Source organism: Chaetura pelagica, unplaced genomic scaffold (genome assembly GCF_000747805.2).
Source record: "Chaetura pelagica isolate M959 unplaced genomic scaffold, ChaPel_1.0 scaffold123, whole genome shotgun sequence".
NCBI classification, from domain to species: Eukaryota; Metazoa; Chordata; class Aves; order Apodiformes; family Apodidae; genus Chaetura; species Chaetura pelagica.
In genome coordinates, this window is record NW_009953295.1 from 3,985,477 (window position 1) to 4,007,994 (window position 22,518).

The 22,518-nt window shown below is 36.6% G+C and overlaps 1 protein-coding gene across 2 annotated transcripts in view; it reads right to left on the reverse strand.

The window, feature by feature from the left end:
- The window catches only part of TFDP1 (transcription factor Dp-1), a 40,862-nt gene that overhangs the window by 8,371 nt on the left and 9,973 nt on the right, over positions 1-22,518 (reverse strand). Inside the window, exons 2-6 of one of the 2 annotated variants that reach the window (XM_009997908.1) lie at positions 20,062-20,128; positions 6,689-6,795; positions 2,450-2,571; positions 959-1,124; positions 617-763 (exon numbers count right to left, since the gene is read on the reverse strand). In XM_009997908.1, the coding sequence (XP_009996210.1) occupies positions 617-763; positions 959-1,124; positions 2,450-2,571; positions 6,689-6,795; positions 20,062-20,128 (609 nt within the window). The remainder of the gene's footprint in view (positions 1-616; positions 764-958; positions 1,125-2,449; positions 2,572-6,688; positions 6,796-20,061; positions 20,129-22,518) is intronic. The other variant, XM_009997909.1, reaches the window with a different exon arrangement.

Here is a 22,518-nt window from a genome sequence, read left to right on the forward strand (position 1 = left end):
AAGTCTCATTCTATTCTGATAAAGTTAATTTATTTCAGTAAACCTTGGTAGTTTTACTATCCTGCAAATCTCAGGATAATAATGAAAAAATCCTGCCAGAAATTACAAATGCCTTTCAGGATAAAACATTTTGCTTCTTATCCAAGAGATGCAGTAAAAACGTCTGCCATGCTCGTCTAAGACAAATGTCAGAAACAGATATGAGTAATGCATATATACACACACATACACACAGATCTACTTGCAACACCTGTCATCACAAATGTATTCTTTGTCTGGCATCTGGAGAAAACAAATCTTCCTGACTCTCAAGAACTACTACTGCAATGTTGGAAATACACATAAATCTTTAATTTTGATTAACTTTCACTCAGAACCATTTAACGTATGCAGTAAAATCTCTGCCAGAGCTGCATTTTTGTCACAGAAGAACTACAAAATATATATATTTAAGCAAGCTGGAAGTTTACATATGTGTTCTGTAAATACATATAAAAAAGAATGAGTCAAATGGGACGACACTATTTTTCTTTGCTATCTTAGATCACATGCAAATGTTAGATCAAAACACATTTACTCAAACACAAAACCACTTTGAATTTCCTAATACATATACCTCTAAATTCTGACATTCCTGAGCCGAGTTAGTAGGTAGACCAATCCATTTGATTTCCTTCCTCTCCTTAGAGATAATGTTCATGGCCATAAGGACATTTAAGGCATCATAGACACGTCGTCTAATATTCTTCTGGTCATAAGCCTGCTGTAGACATAGTGCATTAATCAAAAACATATCTGTGATAAAAATATTTGAAAATAAACATATGACAGTAAATGCATAAGCTCAGGTAACATCTGAACTGTTTCATTTAGCAGTCAGAAAAGAAATACAGAAGTCTCAAAAGAAATTTCTCTTCCCCCATTCAGTTCACACGTAATTGACCTCCCATATACTTACTGATTCATTTGGTGAAATGTGATTATCAGTGGTACTGAATTCTGCAACCAACTCGTCTGCCACCTCATTGTATGAGGTGGTTCCTTTTCTTTGTACCTTCTCACAAACCTTCATAGAGAAATGACGTAAACCCTTGCCATTCTTCTCTCCTTTTTTGTTCCGCTTCCTAAATATATGTATAATATATATTTTAAGAAGATTTGAACTTTGGAATATTTAATGTCTCTTTTTCAAATACAGGCACACTGCTGCAAAAACCAAACCTTCCCTTTTATTCTGCTTCTTACCCCTTCCCAACATTTTTTTCCATATTTTTTTCCTCTACAGTTTAGAAAAAATAACAATTCTAATATCTTGATGCTGAAACACAGTAAAAATTCATCCTTTTGGCAACTCTGGTAGCTCCAGTAGCAGAGAGTAAGTTAACAATAGGGATATTCCTGGAGGAATTCAGCAAATAATGCCTTTCAATGTTCAAGACAAGAAAGGATGGGGGGATAAATGCTGAAACATGAACAGTGAATTACAGGAGATAACATTTTTGGGGTTTATTTCCGGTTTTGTTTGTTCATTTGTTTCTATTAATTTAAATTTATAAATTTAAATACCCCATCTAGTTTGACCACAGAAAATAAGATTGAGAATTGTTCTACATATATCAAACAACCACTAGACAAAATCTGATACTATTTGAACTTGCTAAACATTACTCTGTTATTAAAGCACAGATATGAAGTTATAGTGTGTTACAAGTTGTTCCAAAAGCTTTGAAGTTAAAACAGATAAAAGAAATATAGCAGTTTTCTGCATACCTTAAAAAAAAAAAGCTCTTGTAACTTGGGGAAAAATTATCTAAGTATCAACAAAATTAGAATCAGCAATGGAACCTCTCAATTCTCTACATCTCATTTTGCAGTATAACCCTGAAGAAGAGATGTGTTTGTGTTACAAGGCACTGATGATAAATTTAGTTTTAAAGCAACTACAATTAACAAGAGACCTCTACCTAAATACAAGCTCGAATGAGAAAAGACACCACAAGAATGCATTCATGGCATCTAGTATTTTTTTCCAGTAAGAACTTCATTCCTCTTTCAAATGATACTTCAGGATACATTTGTTCAATCTGAAATGTTTTTTACTGTTTGGAAATACTCCACAAAAAGAGAAATGCCATACTAAAAACTGAATCATAGACTCAAGTCAGATTAATTCCTCTGTCCTTTTAGGAGCTAAATTGTCTAAAGATAAGTAACATGCAACTATTCACCAATGTTCACAGAAAATACTCTGGCTGTTTTTATGACAAACCAGGGAGTATTCATTCCTGTGTGACTGCACCTGGGTTTTAGTACAGTATACTTCAATGCTGAAGTCTTCTTGATGGAAAGGTGAACAGACTGTCTCTCTCACACTGCTAGCCTCAAGAGTACATACACTATCACAAAGAGCACAATGCAACTTAATCTTTTGGAACTTTTTTTTGCTCACCCAGCAGACCATGGCGAAGAATCTGCAGTCTGGTTCTGTGACACAAAATGTGTGTTAGGTGTATGTGGACTTCCTACCAGAATAGTATTTGGCGCTGAAGGTCTCTGAGGTGTACCAATAACCTACAGAAAGATAAAATAATCTGAAAACAATTCTAAGTTGTCAAAGATCTTCAGACGCTACATTATTCAAATGATGCATTATCCACACATGAATAACGCTTCTCTACCTACTTTATTAGGTGCATTACATTTATCTACACCAGCAGAAAAATCTTCAGAATACATATTATATAGTCAGAGCACTTCCTAAGCAATGACCATTTATGTTTTATCACTCCTAATTGAGCTTTTCATGGTTGCTGTATTTTTTATACTGTTCTATACTAACTTAGATTATATCAAAGCTCCCCCCAGAAAAAGAAAAAAGGAAAGAAATCCCTCCCAGACTGCCTATAAAGAAGCTGCAGTAAATTAGTTAAAATATTGACATAGGAAACAAAAATATCTGAAAAATCAGCAAAAGCATAGAGAAAATGCCGAGTTGATTCAAGAAAGACCAAATTCTCTCCTACGGTCAGTTTCTATCACTTAAGTCAAAATCAAAATACATTTATGTTAGTGGTGAGGAAGAGTACAGGCCAACTTTCCTGATCACTACAGTGAGACCAATTTAGGCAAAACCATTTAATCCTATACATGTTGGGAGCACACACTGAGCTGATCAAAGTCATCCAGTTTACAGGTAAGTAGTCCTGAAGATGTGCTGATCTGATCATGATCCATACACAAAGCCACACTCTCCTCCTCTGTGAACACTAGCAGAAGCAGAACTCCCACTTTTGCAGATTATTTTTTTAATCTCTGAAATGTTTTAAATTTAACTTTCTAGAGAATACCTCTTCAGGAAAACAAAATTATACTGTGCAAATTTTTATTGTATAGAAACACATACCCACTTTTTGGGGGTACGTTTACCTCTCAGTGGAAACAGCTGGTTGCATCCCTGACATCAGGGAAGTGAAACAAACATCAAATGAACATAAACTCGTAACACCCCACAAGCCTGCTGTATTTTCTTGCAGTAACATTCTGCCTCACCAACAAAATTTCCTTTCTTGCTGAGGCTACCTTCAATAGTTCAGCCCCAACAAGAATGAAATAGAACATCTCAAAACACAATTAAAACAAACCAAATTTGAATAACCTTTAAATACAGAATGCAAGAGTCAGTCTAGTGAGTATTACATTTTTGTGACACCAGCTGCCTGAAAGGACAAACAGCTGTGCTTTTTCCCCACTGTCACCCTGTATTATGCCAACTCTCTCACTAGTTAACAAACAGGTTTGTTACATCCACTTCTGACAGCTGGAAAATCTTGGGTCTTTCTACCTTTCCAGTAGCTTACTTCCACGTAAAGTGTTTCTAATTCTTATGGAAAGTCAACTATCTCCCCTGCTACTCTTCATAACCAAAAATTTGTTTGTGGGAAACAGAATGAAGCTGAGGAGTGCCAAACATGCACAGGATGTTGGTGAAACAGCTCCCTTTCTCCCTGTGAAGAAAATACTATCAGTTCTACTATTGACTTGTCTAGTTTACCAAATATCTCACCGCAAAAAAATGACAGGTGTGCTTATGCAAGTTTTGTAAACAATACAGAGAACAGGAAAGCTGTTAGCCTGTTTTTACTTCTTAAGAGGAATAAGGAGGAGTACTGGAAGAGATGATTCAACATCTTGCTTGCAGAGCCTAAAATTAGAAGGTCCCACTCTATTCTCCAACTTCTCAACTCCACCATCACCCTGGTACCACGTCTGGAATTTGTATGACTGCAGTAAGATTAAAGCCAAATTAGTACAGGGAGGGGGTGGAATTACAGCTGGGAGAAAAACTGGCAGCAGCAAAGCCTAGACATTATTGTGCTCAGTTGTGTCTTGAAATACTCAACAGTACAAAGGAATAAACGGAGACTGTACAAATTCACAGTCTCATTTCTGAAGTGGAAAAGTGAAGTCTGTTCAGTACATTCAAAACCTTCTCTGCATTCCCATTCTAACTCAGAAAGGCCTGCGAACTATCCAGAATTATGTGCTTTAATGTATCATTATTAACATAGACCTTACAGTCTAGAGTTGCAGATCTTCTAAGGAACTACTTAGTATTATTGGCTCCTTAATAGAAATGTTAATGCCTCTAAATTTATTCACAAGTCCAAAACCAACCATGACTTTTAATGAAAAAAGCATAAATTAAAAGAGCGAAGTAGTACTGAGACACTAAGAATACCCTAAAATGAAAGCAGGTAGACAGAATTAGAGATGACAGGTTTAGAAAAAACAGAGGGACTGGGAAGGGGTGGGGAAAGGAAAAATAGAAAAAGAAGTGTCTGCTGTTCCTCTTAAGTTTCCTGATTTCCAAAAAGAACAAGATTACAGTTCAGATCCTTAAGAATCAGTAAGATCAGGGCAACAGAACAGAACAGCAAGAGGGACTCACACAGTCCCCTTCACTATACTCAACAGAAAAAACTTATATGGAAACAGTATTTGAGACTACCTCAACAAAGAACACAAGCTCAGAAAATTAAGTACCTAAGTATTGAAAGCCTGTTTTTAGCACTCAAAGGTTAGAAAGTTGAGCAGGGTCGCAAGCCCCTCAACTCTGCTTCCCAAGAACATTTTTACACACTGGTAAAACATTTAGCTTCTCTTAATTTTCAGAGTTCTAAAGGTAATTTTTTATAGTTCTTACTATCCCCTTCAGAACTGTAAAGTCAACAGAAATTTTCTCCTTTTATACACACAAAACAAAACCTCCATCTCTTCTTTAACACCATACAACTAAGCATCTAATAACATATTGGCTGACAGCAGCCAATACAAATACCCTGATATGGGCCCTTTCACAAAAAAATAATGCTAATAAGTTCAGACTAAGAATTCAAGTGCTGAAAAAAATATTATTGCAAATGTAAATCATACTAACAAAATCACCATTAAGAACAGATATTCTTTGGAATAGTTTTTTAAAAATAATGTAACCATGTAAAATTAACCACAGGCAACACTGATGAAGATCTGTCTACTTGAACTTGTGATGGAAGAGATAAAAGTTTATTTTACACATATAATAACACTGCTGTAAACACTAATTTACTCGCTGATAAAAGTTTAAAAACAGTAATTTGTAATTTCATTATTATCCCCTGGTTTTGGTACTTAAAGAAAATATCAAATAAGTTAGTTGAAAGAACATTTCATTTTCAACATTAAACTCTAGTATGTACACAGTCTTTTCAAGCCATATGAAGCTTATGACTTAAAACATAGTGATATTCAATATGCAATTCAATTAAGAACATGGAAGGATGTAGAGGTTTGAAGATTTTCTTTTGTTTACTGCTTCAAACTTGACAGTTATACCATACCGACTATCTGAAAAGGGTAACAGTTTCCAAGTACAGTTAATTAACACTGCCTACTGCAGAGGGACTGGACAGTTGCAACAGTCATACAACCAAGTGCTACAGTTTATTCATTCAGGTAGCCTCAGTTGTAAAACACTCCTTAGAGCTTACAGTTGGGAAATGCAGATGTGAAATTGCTTTTATATCAAGAAACCCAAATACAACATGTTCCATGTCAGATATTTACATATTACAGTTGCTTTCTGGAAGATTAACTGAGCCCCACTCTTCTCAAATCACCAAGTTTTAATTTTGATCACTATAAAAGTGACTTCTCATAACCTAATGAAGTATTAGATTATTTGAAACATCTTATTTCATTAACCTCACACAAAGTTCACGGTAAGTATTTAAGCAAAAGATAATCTAAATTAAGCACTAAGAAATGCAGCTCTGTTTTCAATGTTATTCCATTTATTCATCTCAATGAAAATGTGCTAATGGACTCCATTAGCCCTATGAGGGAATTTCAAAGCAGAATCTGAAAGAGCCACTCATTTTAATTGGCAAGACTAGCAAAAGGTAAAGCCATCTGAATATTCAGGTATCCACTTTGACAGTAATCCTTGCATTTCTTTACGTAAAAGAACATTTGTATTAAACTTAGAAATGAGCTTAGACAATCTGCCAGTGACAAGTGATACCAAATTGCAAGTTGCAAGTCAGATTTACAGTATGTGCAAGCAATTTGAAAAACCCAACAAAAAACACCACCAAACAAAAAAAACCCTAAAAAGCCCCAAAACCAAAAAACACAGCAGTCTCCTTACCACTTGTTGTGCAATGTTGACATTAGACTGTCCAAATGTTTTTGGCAGGAGCTGTTTTCCAAGCGTATTTACTGTAGAAGGATGAACAGCCAATAGAGAAACAACCCCTAAAACAAATACAAATAAATACCTTCAGGTTAGCCACTTACTATTTCAGCAATTCCAGTTTCAGCTGTATTAGCAAAGTGTATTAATAGAAACTAGCCCTGAAGTGCACTGAGTTAATATAAACACATTTGAAACAAAAAAAGTAGAGATGCATGATACATTCTCTCAAACTTCATCCTATGTAACCTTACAGGTCAGTGATCTAGTATGAATGTGTTTTAATTCCTTGTATTTCAATTTCTCTCTCAAATCAGAGTGAGAGATTATGGGCATCTGACAGAAAGCATAATCCACTCCCTCTTCTACCCCTATCTTCTGCTGACTATTGAAATATTTTCACCTGAAAAACACACCCAAAGCCACAGCACACGACCTATCTCCTGTAGAGCAACATGCCTCAGAAGGGTAAAATTTGGTTAGCACAGGTCCTTCCAAGAGAACATTCTCAACTTTTCTCTAAGTGCCCTGTCCCAGCTGAAAACAGGGAATTAAAGAACAAGTCCTCAATAACCAATATTTGACCAAAAGACAGGCAACGCAGTATACCAAACCTGCAGGGAAATCTGCTCTCTTCGTGTTCATAAGCCAGCCACTATCACCATTTATAGGTAAGCAGGACTTAAGCTATGTAAAACAAAAATTCAACTACAAAAATACCAAGCCAGGTATCCTCTAACATAAAATAATTTTTTCAAAAATAAACAACTGTCATAGTTAAAAAAAACAACCAACCAAATAACAAACTATAAAACAACGAAACAAAATGAACAAAAAAGAGAAAACTAAGACTGACTACAGAAAGAAGAATAACGGGGCAAACACATCTAAAATACTGGAGACATTTTGCTGGCACGTGTTACTTGGTTGTCAGATGAAAGGTTTAGTAGTCCTTTCCCTCGGTTCACTTTTATAGCACCCAATGAGGCAGAACGACGTCACAATTCCCATTCTTCTTCCTTTTTTTCCCATTATCCAATACAGAAGCATTAGGTAAGGTGTATCAGGAAAGGGCCCTATTGAGTCCTTGATGCCTACTATCCCTCTTAGGCATTCAGATAGTCTACAGAAGTCAGGGACAACTCCTATCTTGTTTAAAAGCTCGCTTTCCAAAAGGCCGTTTTTTCTCCAGCTGCTATTCCATGTTAAACTGATAGCTTCATGCAAGAACTTATTCTGAGTCTCCCAGATTTGAACAGGATGCACTAGCCTGTCATTCTTCCATTATTAACCAACTTTCTAGAGCTCTTTCAGACAGCAGCAGCTATCTAGTTCATAACGCTAAGTCTGTTATTCAAAAACACCCATCGCTATTGTAGCCTGTTTTCTTGTGTTCTTCTCCTCTGCAGAATGCAGTAAAGCAATATAAACTATCTGGACTATTAGTGCTTATGTGTCTTTTTCTCAGCTTCCTGGAGTTCAACATGTCTTTTTTTAAACACCTCTTCCTCACTGCTTTAAATAAACAACGAAACAACTCAAACATTGTATTTCCAGTGTAAAATAAAGAGTTGTGACTGCTTTCCAAAGTTATGACTCATTTAACTAATCACCCTGCTGTACTTTTGACAGGTCTTGTTGCCCATACACTTTTTCTAGTCCTCCTACCTTCTATTTTTGCAGAGGACAGGGATGGACAGATTATCTGTGTCAAAGGAACACTGTATGTTATTGTAAAACTCCATGGCACATTTTCTATTTTATTCCCCGTTTCTTTCAAGTAATTCTTAGAATTCAATTTGCTTCTTCCCCAGCAAACACCAATTCAACATTTTCATAATGTAACCTAGAACAACTTCAAGATCTTTCTTGAGTACTAATAGCTCTGTTGGGGTCCTCACCGTATCTGGTTTGGTTTTGACCAATTATTAACCTATGGGAGGACCGTCCCATTCTATGACACCTTTGGTTTCTTTAACAGGCTGATTAAGGATGTTGATAATCAAGGGGATTTACTGTTATTTTTAAGAAACTCAAGGACATCGCACTGATTAGATAACTCTTATCCAAATGGTTGTTGACTCTTTCCAAGCACGACTTTGAAAAGACATAACTTTATAACTTACCTTTCCCCCTCCCTCTAGAAAAGTCCTGTTAACTCCTGTCCATTATTATATTTATCCATATACTTACAACTTCCCTCCTCTCTCTGCACTCAACTAATTTGTCTAACACAAGTCTGACTTATTAATCTACAGTTATCTGAGTCCTTAAAAAAATAGGTGTATGATGTCACCTATCCTTCTATCACTAAACGAACATCCATAGGTCTTCCCTTGTCCACTGATGCAGTCACTCCATTATAGAAAGCCACTAGGCTGGTCAGACAGGATTTGTCCTTAGTAAAGCCATGCCAGCTGTCCTGAATAACCTCCCTGTCCTCCATGTGCCTTCTAGGAGGATCTGTTCCATGATCTTCCCCAGGACAGAAGTGAGGCTGACAGGTCGGTAGTTCTCAGGGTCCTCCTTCCAATCCTTTTTAAAGTAAGCGTAATCTTTCCTTTCTTCCAGTCACTAGAGACTTCACCTGACTGCCATGACTTTTCAAGTACCATAAAGAGTGGCTTGGCAACTAGAATCAGTCAATTCCTTCAGGACTCTCTGGGATGCATCTCATCAGGTCCCATGGACTTGTGTTTGTTCAGGTTCCTCAAGATGGTCACAAACTTTGTCTTCACTTATGGTGAGAGGGACTTTGTCTCCCTGGTCTCTGTCCTGTGGGCCATCAACTTGAGAGCTGTGAGGAGTTGCCAGGGAAGACTGAGGCAATAAAGTTGTTGAGAATCTCACCCTTCTCCTCATCTGTTGTTAGTAGTTCACCACGGTTGCTCATCAGAAGGGTACACTTTCTCTAACCTTTCTCTTCTGGTTTACATACCTGTAGAAGCCCTTCTTGTTTTTCTTTACATCTCTTGCCAAGTTCAGCTCCAGCTGCGCCTTGGCCTTCCTGACCTCTGCATGAGGGGAAGAGTACACACTATGCTTCTTTAAAGTTTTTAATTACATTAAACATTTCTGTGGTGCTGTGCCAGAATTAATCATGCAACTGAGCGATCAGAAACTGCAAGGTACCTCTGTCTACATGGCACAAACTGACTGGCAAGGAAATACAAATGCAGTTGGAAGAAGAGCAGCACACACTTCAGTTTGAAGCAAAGTCAACCTATAAAAGGTATCATACTAAAGATGAAAGAGTATATACATTCAACAACGGGAAAATAAAAGAAAAAATTGAGGGTTTTTTTGAGAGTATTTTCAATTTATCACTGCTCATGTACATCCTACTGTTTTCTCATGTACCTGTTGTACAAACATTTTTCGCCTATCTACCTGCATTTTCATCACGGGCTCATAATGCTCTGGTTTCACAGTGGTTTGTGTGATTTGTTTGGTTCTTAAGTGTACAAGCAGAAATAACTTAACTTAGATTCACAAGTGACTGACAGTTCAGTTTCTCAAAGGAATGTTACTAATAATTTTTAATTACTGCTACTCTTACAGCAAACACTACAAGCCAAATAATCCTGTATTTTGTGGCCAATATATGATTTGAGTAACAACATTTAGAATTAAACCACAAGTTTGCAAACACCCTCCTTTCCTGGCATCAAATCTTTTTCTTTTTCAAAACAAACATAATAATACTGTAAGTTCCTGACATTTTTTTTTTTCTTTTTCTTTTTTTTTTTTTCCCCTGTTTCTAAATACTTTAAAAACATGGAAAAGGCCACAAAAAGAACACAAAAAATCATGCCAAGGGATATAACTACTATTTAAAACCTCAGTGTCCCAAACATCACCAGTTTGGAAGACTATCCTTAGTAACTTAAAAGCAATCACTAAACCTAAATCAAAGTAGAACTTCATCAATATGAAGTTCTAGAATGCTGCCAAACAAAAGATAATTATACTGATAGGATCAAGGAGTAATGCAATCTCAAACTTGCATAGCAAAATTAGCAGCATGTTTCAACAAAATCTATTCTTTATCTGTCTACAAACTGTTCCAAGTAAAAGCTCTCTTTATACAGAGTATGCAGTAAATAGCCTTCTTCGGTTACTGATTGCATTTAGGGCAGAACTCTGGAACTGGTCCTTTGCTTGCACATGAAAACAAACCCAAGAAATTTACCAAAAAGAAAGAACCCCTTGTAGAATTTTAGCAGTAAACCAGACTGGTGATATAGACAAGTATGAACATTTTAAGTAACTTGACATGCCACAGAAAAAGACACAGTACTGTTAAAATTAGAGGAAGGGGTGCCCTCTGCAGACAAAACAGCAGATCTGTCTAAAATCTGACAACTCTGGTTCATGTGACAGTACTACCTTTGAATCCTGTGTTTCAGATCAAAGCTGTTGGGCTGAGGTATTCTTTGCCTCCGGAGCAGAAATCCCCTTCTTTCTAGGTTCAGTACCATTTTCTGATGTAATCTGTCTTTATGTTTTCTTTATTTGTGAAAGAGAGGGCAATAAGAGCGATTAAGCCAGTCTCAATACATGTAAACATGACTTACATTCTCAAAAAGATAACAGTATAAACGATTACCGGATAAAACTCAAAACTAAGTGAGAATCAGTTGAAGAGCCCAATGAGTCTCTTGGGAAATCAAAAAAAGACCAGCAAGACTTTCAATTAACAAAAAGAGTATAAGGAAGGGACACACGCTAGTGATTGTCACTTCTGAGGAGGCCAAGTGCCATTCATAATGTTACATTCCTTATTTCAGGAATTAAAATGTCAATAGGAATAGAATTTCTATAAAGCCAGAGTACTACTGCTTAAGATGCATATGATAAAGATTACATGAAAGAGAATGAATCCAACATCTACATCACTAACAAAATTCCATACTGTAACCATTTTGTAAAGCAAACACAAACAAAGCTAATTCCAGGTCCAGGCCTGTCAATCAAACCAACTACTTATAATAAACAAAATCCTAAATTAAAAAAGGCAAGCTAGTTTTAATTGTACAATACGTCACTCTCTTCCCAGACCCACAACTCCAAACTGGTGTTTGTAGAAAACCGCCTGAAAAATTATCGAATTTTAAATAAAAAAGTGAGCAGTCTCTCTTTACAAGAATGTAAAGTAGCTTAAGTTTACATCATTTTTTGCAAAGTTGTTTTTTTCAATTTAAAAGCTCTGGGTTATCAGAATAGATTTATCTCAAGGTCTCTGCAAATCACAGGCCTTATTACAGATACTGCCATAGTGTTCTACAAGAACTTTTATTAGATTCACTGATCTTTAGTCATGGCCTACTTGTCTTCATACCATCTTCAGTTAGCTCTTATTTGCTACTACCCTACTCAAGGAATTTGCATTTGTCTAGTTCAGCCATGTAGCTGACAGATCAGTGCACTTTTACTAGTACCTTCTTTCCTAATAAAGCAAGAGCAATGCATCTGCGTCTCCTGCAAAAAGAAAGAAAAACTGAATTTTCAAATAATTCAAAACTAGAGGTTTAAAGATGCCTTCCAACTCTTTTCCTGGATGCTGTTCAAGGCCTTTAAAGACTCCAAATAATGGAACCCAAAAAGCTCCCTGGAGAGCGAGAGTTCTAAAAATGGTCCTAATCTTCAAGCAGCTCAAACACAGGTCTGCAATCTCTGAAGCCAAGATAGAGATGAGAATAAATCCTACTTTGGACAGAAGTGAAACACAGCTCAGAACATCATCTGTAGTCACAACTGGACTCAATTGGAGAAAGCGAGAATTGCAGTGCTACAGAAAGCTGGTACACCAGTCAGAACACAACCAGGTAAGCTGAAGGTAGTCCTCAACTTCTCTACACAACTATCACTGAACAAGAGGTGATGAAACAACAAGGTACCATACCAAAATCATTACAAGAAAACTTTCCTGTATGAAGTATGGGCCAGGCTTCCACCTCTTTCTCTACTTCAATCAAGACAGCAGGAAACAGTGAACTAAAGCCTCAAACTCATAAAGCTGTTGCATTCAAGTGACAAACGCAGTGCTTGACAACGATCTCATTTTACCCCACCACGAAATGTGAAAGGTGAAATTAAATTCCAAGCAGTTACCTCAAGGACTGTTCAGTGTTTCCTGTGCATTTTGCTTTACAAAAACTACCCTAAAACACTGAGCCTGAACTGTTGCCTTCTTCCAAATTCAACAGGACTCCTCAAGACACACCTATGATAAAACATTAGTGTAAAGATGCCATTAGACTGCATTTTACCCAGTAAGCCCCCGGTCCCCATCACCTACCAAGAAAATCACTCCTCAGCACAAAAGCATCAACTTGACTACTTTTAGGTTATTAGATTACATACATATGTGTGTATGTATATACACACACAGACAAAGAGAATACATATAAAGGGTGTACTTAGAAGATCTGGGAAAGCAGACTGAGTTGACAATTATGTCTTAGTGAAACTGCAGTTTGTAACGTCTCTTACAAACAACAGACATTTTATAATTAATTATATGCTAAATCTCAGAACCCACTGAACTCTTTTTTGAGGTATCAATCTACCATAAGCTTTGACAACATACAGTTCTCTGCCAAGTCAAGTAAAAATATTTCTGCTTATTGAACAAGTCACAGCACCCTGTTAAGAAAACAAATGTGCTCATATAGCAATTCTAAGCACTTTTACAAAGACATCAATCTTCCCCAGTGTGCAGTACTAGTAAGTGCTTAAGTAATTTTTTGTATCAACTCAGACTTTTAGGTGACTCTTATCATCCTTAGATACCAGTAATATTTTGCTCTAGCTATTACAAACCAGTCTTTGTGAAACTGTGTTGAAATAAACTGTATAATCTACCTTTAGACTTTTAAAAAAAATCTTTTTAGACTTTTCCAAATACCACTCCAATTTGCAAGTTTTACTTCACCAGCTTAACTTTAGAAATTAGTATTTTTTCTATTACCACTGCTGCAATAATACAACAAGCATTTTATAATCAATGTTCAGACATAGGTCTGTTTTCTAAAGCATGAATCACAGGCTCTGAAATAGATCTCTACTTCTGTTCCAGAGGAACAATTCCAATCACTGCCAAAACCCAGGGAGAGTTTGATCTTGCTAATAAGATTAACAAAACCATCACAATGCAAATGTTTCTTGTCACAGAAATAAAGAGAACAAGAGAAAGTTACGCAGTGTAGGAATGTAAGAGTCTAAATACACCTTAAAAATTAGGTACTTGACCAAATCTGAAATGAAAACAAAAGTAAAGTTCTTTATGCCACATTTTAAAGTCTAAACGGTGAAAAGAGCTAGATATCCTTAAAAAGTATTTTCAGTTTATGTACCAATAACGCCACCTACTGGCATGCCAGAAGATAAACATTTTCCTTCCGAGTAGTTTTTTAGTGTTCATTTCAATACAACATTAAGTATCATTGGTTATCTTTTCCCTTGCACTCACCTGAAGCAGATTATTTATTTCACTCAAATATCTTCACAAGCAATGGGCAGGATTAGAATTGAACAGTGTTCTATTTAATATTTCAACACTGACTTTAACAAGGACCCGAATGTAACTGTTTTCTTCAAACTGAAACCTCCCTGAACAGCCAATTTTCTAAGTCTCTCAAATTAATTGTCAAATAACTTCTAGAAGACTCAAACTTGTGAGTAAGTTTTAGTGGTTCTGCACCTATTAAAAATTCTCTCCAACCCATACATATTCTCCAACCTTCAAGAGTAATTCTAACTATAATTATCAAAGTCCATGTACAGAGTGAACTTTAGATATTTCAGGTTTAAGCAATTACCCAGGTTAATATTCCAAAACAAAGATAGGAGTTAACAATGTTTTTGTTTATTTTTTTTTAATCCCAGAATGGAAACATGGAGAATGGAAAGCTGGAACCTAGGAAGCTCCATTTAAACATAAGAAAAAACTTCTTTACAATGGGAACAAGGCACTAGAACAGGCTGCCCAGGAAGGCTGTGGAGTCTCCATCTCAGGAGATACTAAAAATCCACCTGGATGCAGACCTGTGTAAAGTGCTCTAGGTTATCCTACTTCAGTGGGAAAGTTGGAACAGGTGATCTCTAGAGGTCCCTTCCAACTCTTTACAATTCTGTGATATGAACTAAAATAATAAAATATCCAAATGAGATTATCCTTGCCTTGTAACCCAGGTATGCAAGGAGCAAACTATTACTATCAATTTGGAATTCTGGCCCACAATAAACTGTTCTCTTACTATGTCCTCGATAAAGCAATTAATCCTTTTTATTATTGCCAGAAAAAGAATAGAGCAATAAATCACTATTTGTGTACCCTTTACTTGACCTTTGAAACATTTATAAACATTCCCTCCGATTATAATTTCAGGGTTTGCTAGTATTAATTTAGTCACAATTTCTACAAAACCCATTTCTGAATACAGGGTAACAAGCAACAGAAAGGGTCCCATGTAATGATGTTCTCAGTAACAGAGGCTTTAGGGAAAAAAATGCAAATGAGTATTTTGTCATAAGCCAAGGAAACTTCCAACTGCTTCCAACAGGATTTAGCATCATTCCACAATGTCACAGTTGAAGTAGATACCACAGCACAGGACAAGTGGCTGACATAAAACCATGTAGCTTTAAGAGAATTCATCAGTGAAGGGACATCTGGATATACAGCTACCTTTTGCTGTCCATGGCAACTCACTGGCAGAACAACATTTGCACCTGACATTGCTTAGGACTTCCTGAAACAAAAATCTTCCTATCTCACTTTCTGCACGTTACATACATCTCTGATTATCTCCTGAACCAGAAAACTACCTCTCTGCTTAATAAATACACCAAACCTTTCACAGTCAGACTTGTAGTACACCAAATCACCCTAGACAAAATCTGGAGATTTGTGTCACTTAGACATTACCAGACTATCAACTCCACAGACCTTGCACTTAAAGAGGAAAGCTGCACTAAGATATAACAAATGTCATACCTCCCAGAAGTTAAGAGCTTTTCAACAGCACCACCCTGCAGACAAACATGCTGAAAACCTGCATTACCCAAGTTTCCTAATCCAAGAACTGGCAAATACTCAAAGAGTAAACAAATTTATCCATTAAGAAAAACTGATTAGATGGTACACTTTCTTAAATGTTTCTAAGACCTGGGAAATAATATGACCTTGGAACAAACAGGGCTAGATAAAACTGGTGTATTGCTCCACTGATACTTAACTTACCTTCAAGGCTTAGGCTTCTAGACTATATTCTTAGTGGTGAAGGAACAGAAGGAGGCAGAGAGAAAATTTTCCCCAATGAGCAGAGCTAATGGTGTCACCTTAACACAAGGGAAAACTTGCACCTTGCTTTAGCAGCTCCATGGAAGTGTTTTTTACAGGGCTAAATGGGGTGTCACACTCCATTAATAGAAATACACAGGGGTATGAGAAAACACAGGCGAGTTTACTACCCAATCTCTTCTGGAGGTTGCACAAGAAGTGGAGGAAGAACACACAAGCTTCCAGCTAATTTCTACCATATATAAAGACTGATACTCTCTTATTCCACAGTAAAGCTGTTCCTGAAAACAGTTTTAGAACATTTTCTAGAATGGTAATTGGTGTCCATGACCAATTTACTCAAAATTCCATGTGTTATAAACTCCACAATTTTGTATTTTTTATTTTATTATTTTCTCCTCTTAAAACAAATAAAATCAGTCTCTTTTTCAAAACAAAAATCCTAATCTGGAGTTCATGGTTAAGACCAGCCTCTCCAAACTGAATTAAACTGAAGCATGTCTCCATCAGTTGAAGTAAAGAAGTCTGTCTAGATTGGTAACTTGTTTCTGACAGCAGATATTATTGGATATAAGGACAGAAGTTGCATACAGACAGTATTCCCTAACAAACCCTTTCTCCCCGAGGTTCTACAGCTTTAGGACTTTTTGAGCAAGAAGTGGTTGTGCAGCCTAACTGTTCAGCATAGCAAGGTAAGTGATACTCCCTTTTCATCATTCATCTAAGAAATAACAGCTACATACCGTAACAAAATAAGTCTAAAAATGACCTGTGCACAGTTCCCAGATTTCTGCCAGTGCGGATTAAAAATTTACAGAAGTCCATTCACAGGCTATTTTGTGCAGCAGAAGCTGTTCAGGCTATAAAGAACAGGTTGCATAACAACCTGTTTCAGCCAGAAAAGTCAACTTCTGCTTATCTTTCATACATGATTCATATACCTACCAGTTGGTCCCATATTCACTTTATAGACCTTTGATGAAGTGTTACAGAACCACTTCAAGACAAGTATTCTGTTCTGTTTCTCCCAAACTGTATTTTTGCAAGCATGTCCTTATAACCCAGCAGACAAGTCCTCTACAACTCCCATAAGAGCTTTGTTTCTCTAACAGCTGAGCTTCTCTTACATCTGGCTGGCAACATGTGGAAACTGAAGCAAGTCATAGAGGCTACATTCTCTATTTGCTGAGGGTCTCAAAGTTGGACTGCTCTGAAAAGATGCTGGAACGAACCCTCTCATATTACTGATCCAAAGACCTTGAGTGCTGTGAGAGCACAAGGAGAATGAATTTCAAAAACAGCCATGTTCTTCATTCTCTCTTGAAGTACATGAGCCTGCCATACTACTGCTGTTGGGGTCATCAGAGTAGGCTAAGCAAATCCCTCATCTGACACTGTATTGAGGTTTGATCCCAAATAAGTAACAGTGTATTATCAAAATTTCCTTGTGATTGACTTGCAACTTCCAGAAAAAAAACATTCCTTTTAAGAAATACAAATTCAAAGCGGAAGAAGAAAAAACCCTCACTTTTTATAATGTCCATCAGAGAAGAACAGAAAGATTCTTTCAATTCAACTGAAGAAGTACACCAGCTACACTTCTGCTACTCTGTGGAAAGCTTACTCTGTGTTTTTTATCTACTGCTGTGGATTGAATCCTCCTCATTGTGAAATTAATAGAGAAATTTTGCACAACCTTCACAAGACAGCAGAGGACTGGACTTCTTAATATAATGGCATGTATTGTAGACAGCTACTTTTAGAAAGCACATAGTACTTTTGTGTATAGTAGTTACATTTAAAATTCCAACATTTAAAGACTACACAAAAAGCCTAAAAATTATTTTATAAGTGGCAACAGAAACCAAGTATTATTTAAGTGAAAAAATTGTGATGCATATCAGAATACATCAGTGATAAAATATTTGTCTTAAACTCTGATTAAGACTACAGAGCTCACATATAAAACACAGACAAGCTAGATACAAGAAACAAAATTATTAAGAAAAACAGTTGTTTCTTCTCAATATTAAGAATAAATTTCTGTCCATTAACTTTTACAAAACTCCCCTAAAAGCAATGAAGTGCAGAAATAAACTTAGTTTGCCTGCATTATTTGTGGCAGGATACATTAAGAATAGAGCTTGACTCTGCTGCAGGCCTATAATCAACTACTTAATCACCTGAATTTGTTTTAGAAGCTCTACAAATAATTAAATGTTCTCTATTTTGCCCAGTTCTATGTTAAGAGCTAAATAATAGAAGATTCTCATTTCCAATTCTTGGTGTTTCGACTCTCTACTGACTTTAACAGGGTCTAGACACAGATGCCTATCTGCCCTAACAAAAACATCAGTTTTACTGCCCAGAGGGTAGGGAAAATAATACAGCAATTAAGGACCAGGTTAATCTATCTGTACACTTTTTTTGTTCCACGATGTGTGACTGCTTACAAATATACATGTGGACCAGTTAATAAATGTCAGTTGCTCAACCATTGGTGCCTTCTCCATCAAGAGTAGATCACAGCAGATTAGTCCGATTTTTGTAAAGCAATGTGTATTTTTGACAAGGGAAACTCAAAGAGATGTACTTAGAAAACTAAGACACATTGGTGGTGGTAGAAATTAGAAGTTCTGCAAGTTGTGAAAATAAATGCTTAACAGGCTTTACTGAAACAGTATAGAAAAGATTAGAGCAACAGTACTAATTGAGTTCAGCTGAGCTGGACTACAGGTTAATCTGAGAGTACTATCATAACCCAATAGCACAGGAAGTCAACAGATTTGTCACCAGTGAGGTTTATGAAAGCATTAGACAAGAAGAAATAGGTGACTGTCCTAATAAATTTTACCCTACTTAGTAGAGCTTTAAAAGCACACTGTCTGTCACACACAAGAATAAACCAGACTATCATAATTTGAACCAACAGCAAGAGAAAATGGCCATTTCACCACAATCTGTTGTGAACCACAAACATGACTTTGCACAGAAAAACTACTGATATGACTGGAGTCACATAAACTATTTTCATCCCTTGCATTCACTAAAGTTGATTAAAACCATCACAGGCTCAAAGGCTGACTACAAGGAAAATCCAGAGGACAAAGAGCTGATGAGCAATCTAAGAAATAGTGACTAGTTAGCCTGTCAAACTAAAGATTGTTAACATACACAATTATTTACAAAGAGTAGGTAAACACACTGGAGAAAACTATTCAGCTGAAAACCAACACTGCCAGCAAAATCCATAAACTGGCAATAAGATGCTTAACTGGAAATCAGAGCACAGTTCTACAGTCTCACTATGGAAACAGCCTTTCCCTAAGAATACAGGGGAAAAAATTTTAATATTCACATATAGCATGTTCAGTTTACAGAAAAGGGGTTATATGACATAGTTGTCTACCAGTGCAGACAACTGAAACTCAGTAGTACTTCCATTTTTTCCCCCCAACTATACTAACTGTGAAGTACAGCACATAACTCCCCAAATGTTTAGATACTTAGGTTTTGAGCTTACATATTGAACTTACATTTACAGCCTCTGTTTTATTAAACTGCTTGATTACATTACACTATCACACATGCACAGTCACTATCTACAAGTCCAAGAGAGTTCTGTCCCAAATATTGTTTCAGATAGGCTAACAGCAATGCAGATGTACTATCACAAAAACCGTCACAACCCACTTTTAACTGCTACATTCCTGCATTTTTCCCACTTGGTAAAACACAGTGTCCCAAAAGATGTTTTAGACCACCCTCACTTTTATAAAATACACAAATTACACTAACAAGAAAATCACATATGGTATGGTATGACAAACCTCCACTGAACTTCACATGCAGTTTACAGACAATTATAAACCACAGAAAATCTAGTTTGCTTTCTGGTTATATAATATACAATGTCAGAAAAGCTTCAAAAAAAACTGTGCTAAGAATGTAGTTTAAAGTGACTAATAAGCATAACAACTAAAGATCACAAAATTGAGTCTTACAAAAATTGTGTTCTTACCTTTTCCAGGACTTAGGTTTTGGTCTATAAACACCTTAAGCTCTCCATTGGCTTCAATTAGTCCAGCCTGTTGAAGAAAGCAACTTTTATTAGGTTTACAAACACAGACAGCCTTTTATTGTTAAGGATGGAAGAAATCACACCAGAAGTCTCTACTGCTACCACTCACATTTTGTCACAAATCTGCCACTATGTAATGGCACTCTTTGTGACATAATATTTGACAAACTTTAAAATCTTTATTTTATAAGTAACATATTCTTAAAGCACAAGCAGATAATTAGTTTTTGCCAACTTGCTATTTTGTGTTCTAAGCTCTTACAGTGTACATGCATTGTTTTGACAGACAGCTGAACATCCTTCTAATTAGAACCACTGAAAACTGCAACTACACATTTCTGTGTCAATACTATTCACCTACCACAGAAGCTAACAACACTACAGCAAAAACAGTAGAGGTGGTTGAGAATGCCTTAAGACATTTTCATCAGAAAAAAAGACATTAGGAAGAAACACTCTGAGCTTTTCAACTACTATTTTTGAAAGATCAGAATGTAAAGCTCTTAAGTGAAAGAGCTATAGGATTATATACAAGTTAATAAGTAATCACCATACTTTGAGAAAGCTCACAGCAGAAGTTATTTTTCTAAACAATACTATTAATTTTTTGCTTGAAAACACTTGATGCACTAATTCCTTGGTATCTCCAGGCAAAACAGTTCTGAAAAAATAATGAGAATGCAGAACATAATGGCTGTTTCCATTTAAAAAGAACAGCAAGAAAGTTAACACTTAGACTTAAATATAGTTCAGCACATGGTGTTACAGAGTCTGAGAAGTCCCTAGCTGCATTTTGTGAACAGCTGGTATTTGCAAGCTACTGCCGATCTTCCAAGAGACAATGAAGTGGCTTGCATTCAGTCAGCAGCAAAACTTCTCCCCTAAAAGCCTGGCTGAAGAGCTCGATTTGGGATTTTCCCGAAGTTCAGCAAACCAACAAGCCACTAGAGGCTGCTGTAGTGCTGTTACTATCCAGGTGTATGACAACAGAGACCTCCTAAGAGGCGGGACTTCACAGTGTTTTCTCTCCTCCGTGAAAAGGAATGAGGGAAAAAAAGATGCCCAAATACTGGGGACACGCTGGAAAGTGAACAGAAGAGAAGTTCCGCTCAGAGAAGCATAAAGAACAGTGGCTAATGCCATGGCAGTGATGAGGACCTGGTGGTGGCACAAAGAAATCCTAAGTGAGGAGACAGTGGAACTGATGTGTAGAATGAAAAGGCAGTGGCAGTTCTATCCTCAATTCTGCTAATTTTTCTACCCAAAAGTAATGACAGAGCACTCTTTTAAGGACACTGCTACAACCTACCAGTACACAAACACTGCCTGTTCTCCATGTTGCCCACAGCAGAGACTCCAAAGGTTCACTTGAGCAAATGGCAGTTCTACTGCACTATTCCCAGACACCAGAGGTTTTTATAAGCCTAACTCTTAATCACACTTACTATGTAATTCAGAAGGGCAACAGACAATATCAGACACTTTCAAAGAAAGAAGGTATACTTATCAACATGAAATCGGTGTCATGCACAAAAATATTACTAGAGCCACTCTGTGAGGTTCCAGAACCCTGGAACCCCATGTGCCACACAAAGATGAATTCTAGGTGTTACACTGTCCTCCCATTCTACCTCATTTCACAAGAGTGTCAAACCACACAGGAAGTGCAGTTTCATTGTCATAGTTTTTTTAAACGCAGTACTTACTTTCAATTCAACAGCAGAAAGGCCTTGTACTCAAGGACTCCTGCAAATTATCTTTTTCCATGAGTATCAAAAAGATAGTAATGAGACTGGAAAAACAATACATTGAGCTTGTGGTCAGTGGACCACCAAGAAAAAGGCTGTTTTAATCCGTAATGTCTTTAATTTTAGAAGCACATTAGTTTAATAATACTGAATTAATAAATCCATTCATCAGTTTAACATGCAAAAGCAAGCTTCCAGCAAGCTCACATCAGTTACAGTGATAAAACAAACCCAAATATTTAAGCTGTGATATTCAGCAAATTCAAGTATTAAATGCAAATAATTATTTCACAGATTAGGCAATTCAGTAATCAGTTATTTATTGGTAGCCTTTTTTTAAAAAGTAGAACAGTCTCCATTATAACAATTTCTCTATTAATTTAATCGACCAAACACCATACCATGGCATCAAATAATTTCAAAAGCTTAAGTTTTCGTATATGTAATGAAAACATACAGTGAAAAATATTACCCCAAACAATATGCAATTCAAAACCCCACAATCTAACCTTGCATTGCATAGGGTCAGGTTCGTGCTGCCTGTCCTGGACCATGCTTTTGTGTGACTGAAATTACGCAAGTCACTGAAAAACTGGAGAACATTGGGGAAAAACACTGCATTTAATCCGTAAGAGAATACAACTGGGGA